Source organism: Haliotis rubra, unplaced genomic scaffold, assembly GCF_003918875.1.
Source record: "Haliotis rubra isolate DU_JTF1 unplaced genomic scaffold, ASM391887v1 Scf284, whole genome shotgun sequence".
NCBI lineage: Eukaryota > Metazoa > Mollusca > Gastropoda > Lepetellida > Haliotidae > Haliotis > Haliotis rubra.
In genome coordinates this window covers 643,940-648,639 of record NW_025766936.1, presented here as the reverse complement: position 1 = coordinate 648,639, position 4,700 = coordinate 643,940, and the positions used below count along the sequence as shown (strand labels likewise).

Below are 4,700 nucleotides of genomic sequence, written 5' to 3'. Positions count from 1 at the left end.
AAACTGTATACTGACTATAATTGATTGTTCTTCCAGAGTAAACGTCAACGTGGTCACACGACCTTTTGAACGAAAATTAATCAATGTCTTTGATCATATGCCACGATGAAATACGGATGACTCAGCGAAATAGTTCAAGGTCTTTTCTTCATGGTGCCATGTGATCTATTCCAGCGTAGATCTAGTTAGTACCTATAGTTAGATCTATATGTAGTGAGAGTATGAAATATTACTGGATATTTCTTGTACCGCTATTAAAGCAGTATTTATTTCTTAAAAGGAAGATATTGAAAGTACAGATCGGTACAAACAAATGTGTCGTTAATTGGGTGGGCAGTGTACACAGAACAGCGCATGGTATTTATATAAGGAATGATGGCAAGGTAACATTAAAATACGAAGAACATAAATTCGACTACTGGCTTGCCCAATTCAAAGACTGTATGAATAAAATCTTTTTTTACCTTCGTTAGCAAATGATCAATATAACCTGACCGACACAAATACGACATCACCGACCAGCAACCAAGTAGAGTATGGACAGTTAAAGTTAAATACAAGGCAGAGAATGTATGTGTTGGGGCTGTACACAGAGCTAGGCTTGCGTCACCTCAAGGGAGCAACATGTGGACTTTGTCTACTGTTGTTCCTGGGGGCAGCTAGAGGTCAGGACGACCACCATGTACTTCGACTACACAATGACCTCATCAGAAACAACAACCCCAATGTCAGACCAGTCAAGAACAGCAGTGACACAATCACGGTCTCACTGGAACTTCATCTTGTCAGCATGTCCGATTTTGGTGAAGTCACTCAGCGAGTGACAGCCACAGTTTTTTTCTTCGTGACCTGGAAAGATGAGTTTCTAACCTGGAACGCCAGTGAGTATGGGCGAGTCAGTGAAATTTGTCCTGACTATGGGAAGATTTGGAGACCTTACATCACTATTCGCAACGTGGTGGATCGTATTCCGCCTCTGAGACTCGACTTTGGGATCATGAAAGTGACCGCCCAAGGAATTGTGACTTGGTCACCTGGCGATATCTTCAAAACTTTCTGCCAGATGGATGTTACCAACTTTCCTTTGGATGAACAGGAGAGTACATATATCATGTTTGAGTGGGGAAGTTATCCGAAAGAAGTAGATTTAAAACCCTCTAGAAACTATATAGGATTATATTTGTTTAACTCTAACAGCCAGTGGGATATAGTTAACTCATCATTTCAGAAAGTTGTCTTTCACATCACCGACACACCTTTTTGCTTTGTATACTTTAACATGACCCTGAAGAGAAAGCCATCTTTGGCGATACTGACAACTATCCTGCTTGTCCTGGTGCTGGGATTAGTGAATGTGGTGGTGTTCCTCATTCCTGTGGAGTCTGGCGAGAAGCTGTCCTTTGCCAACAGTGTGTTGCTGTCTTTCACTGTATCCCTGTCCTTCGTCACTGGACTGCTGCCACAGAACGCTGACAGTATACCTGTGTTTACTTTGTTCATTGTTGGTCTGTTTGTGATGAGCTCTATCTACGTGTTCCTGACCATCTGGATCATGCACGTGTTCCATCGCGACGCCGCCATCAAGCCTGTTCTCACGTGGATGGGACGTATGACAAGGTCCTGGGGAGAGATGCTTCTGTGGCACTCCTCCTGTGGGAACCCAGGAGACCTCGACTCAGGAAAGGATGTCGAAGGAAACATCGGAACCCTCATCAATTACATGGATGCAGGTCAGCAGAATGGCTGACATGATTGTCTTTTTGGTGTTTTTCATGCTTTTCATCATGGCAGTAGTAATCGGTTATCTTAAGATAGCAACTTACTGACATGACACAGACCTGTAAACCTAATGGTAGATTAGCAATAACAGTAGGATACAGATTTGTATGTGTGTTTTGTTCACCCGGAATGTTCAATAAGCGTCACTGTTGCCATGTGACTTCGTATCTTGTTGACTCTCCCTCAAGTTATAATTCTGAGTCAGAATCTGTCTCTTGCATCTCCTGTAATCGTAAGTGGATGAGGCTGACATTGGCTGTCATTGTAACCAGTACAGATATTTGGAAAAAGTTGAGTGCATCCTGTCTAACCAATGGCGCCATTAATAAACATATTGCAAGGAAAGTCAACTGTAAGTTAACCTGAAAACTACACTGAACCATAAGCGCAACTCAAAATAAGCAAAATACATCGGATTCTATTTTTGTCATTGATTTGTAAATGTCCTTACTATACAACTTTTTTGAAAGCTTCAATGAGGTCTTGTATGTTGTAATATTGACCACTTATTCCCTTATTGGCGCAGACTTGGCTACATTCACACTGCTGGTGTATCGCTGATTGCTTCAGTAATAAGTGTTCACCCAGTGTTGAATCAGTAATTGTGATAGTTATAACGCTCAGATCGATTCATGAGACTGGGCCTAATAGTTTTGTAATGTTGACATATTCCTTTGTTATGGGCATTTTTCAGTAGGTACTAGCAATTGTCGTACACTGTTCACCTGAGAGGTTTGATAGTATGTCTAATACTTATTGTTAATGCATGCTACGTATATATTCATCATTTGGTACTACATTTGTCTGATGGAGCAACGTGACCAAATGTATTTCTGTCGACGTAATGTACAGCTGTTATTTGTATTGTCGGATGTTCAAGAGAAGTACCCCCCTGTTCCGGGTATCACAGACCTGTAAAGAGATTCCTGTAACAGTAGAAAACTGATTTATATGTGTGTTTTGTTCACCCAGAATGTGAATAAGCGTCACTGTTGCCATGTCACTTTGTATCTTGTTATAATTCTGAGTCAGAATCTGTCTTTTTGCATCTCCTGTAGTCGTAAGTGGATGGTGAGGCTCACGTTGGCTGTCATTGTAATAAGTACAGATATTTGGGAAAAGTTGAGCGCATCCTGTCCCACTGATGACGCCCATAATAAACACATTGTAAGGAAAGTAAACTATAAGTTAACCTGAAAACTACTTGGAAACATATTAGGCGACTCTAAATAGGGAAATACTTCGGGTTATATTTTTGTCATTGATGCGTCAAATTTGTAAATGTCCTTACCATAAAACGTTTTGAAAGCTTCACTGTATGTTGTAATATGTAAAAGGTGACTTACATCTCATTAATACCGAGTGAAAACAATTTATATCTTTTTAATTCTTGAAACATTGTGAATTTCCACAACCTTATTTGGGTCCCTCCAGTTTTTGTCAATGAAATCCGTAGTACTATGAATGTTTTCCCAAGTGATTTGATTGGCTCATCCGAAATGCACGAGCATGGCGTTCCTGCACGTGCAATATTCAGGTATAAAAGCAGAACACGTGTTATACCTTTATTGAGCCATGGAGTTCGATATGGATGCAGACGAGTTGTTGTCTCAAATTGACTTTGAGGACCGAGAAGACTTTAAACTTACATCTAGTCAGGAGCAACGGCGCTATAGTGAACCTGTGACTGGAGAATTTATCGAAGCCTTGCATAAAAATCGGATTCCTCAAAATACACCACGGAATACTAAATGGTGTGTAAACATCTACGACTCGTGGGCGAAAAACAGAAACACACGAATAGCTCAACAAGGTACAGCTGTAAGTGAGCAGTATGTATAATGTACCTCCTCTCTCTGCTGAGATTCCTGCAGACGCCCTCGACTTTTGGATGTGTCGCTTTATTTGTAAAATTAAACGACAAGATGGAACCGTGTATCCCGCACTGTTGGTCAACAATATTTGTATCGGTATATGGCGCTACTTGCGTGACGTTTGTAAGAGACCAGGGCCTCCTTTCACAAAGCACTAAGGTGATCGTAAGTCGCTAAGGTAACCTTAGTGCAATGTTAAAGAATGGGAGTTAAGGTTAATCTTAGTAAAGGTTGCTTCGTGAAAGGAGCCCCAGATCTAAACTTCATGGATGTGAATAAACACAAATTCAGTAACTCTCGTGCCACTCTTGATGGTGTGATGAAACAAATCAACCAAAAGGGTTTTGGACTCTCTTCACGGCAAGCACAGCTTGTCACGCCTTTTGAAGAGGAGAAGTTGTGGGCTAAGGGAACATTTTTTTCTGAGACTTCTTGTGGTTTGCTACATGCACATTACTTCTCCTACGAAAAGTTTTTGGATTAAGGGCGGCTGATGAACACGCCAAACTGGAAGTGAGTCAATTTGGCCGATATTCTGTTGGAGAATACGTGCGATTCTTTGGGCGTGTCACGGCGGGCGTAAGCAGTGTGGAAAGATTCAGTTCAAGTAAGTATTTTCCAAACAGGTATACTGAGAAAAAAGGAAACGCAAATTCAGTCTTAAAAATACTTTTTAGATATTGATTCGAACCTTCAAAAGTATGTTACGACCTATAAACCCTTAAAGTTGGCACATTTAGACAAAAAGTAAATCCTTGAGTTGTAATAACCCATATCACTAATTGTGGACATCAGTTCCAATTTGTTTTTTCTGCCTTTCAGTATATTTCAGTAACTCGCCTATAACTTACAATAAAATCACCTCTTCCTATGTTAATGAGCAATTTTAGCCGGCGAAAGATAGTTTGCGTGAAAAACTCATTGGTAAATCTTTAATTAGCGAAACCGGCATTTTCCTTTCGACAGCAAAAAATAGATCACGGACTAAGTTTGAATTTCAATTGAAGCATATTTATACGATTTTAGTCGCCCCGGGTGAATATTAAG

At 40.4% G+C, this 4,700-nt stretch overlaps 1 protein-coding gene across 1 annotated transcript; it reads left to right on the top strand.

Moving 5' to 3' along the window:
• The first annotated feature begins 568 nt into the window (after positions 1-568).
• Positions 569-1,747, top strand: LOC124281447 (acetylcholine receptor subunit alpha-like). The gene has a single exon (XM_046717495.1). It carries the CDS (start codon positions 569-571, stop codon positions 1,745-1,747), a length of 1,179 nt encoding a protein of 392 aa, XP_046573451.1.
• Positions 1,748-4,700: the final 2,953 nt, after the last annotated feature.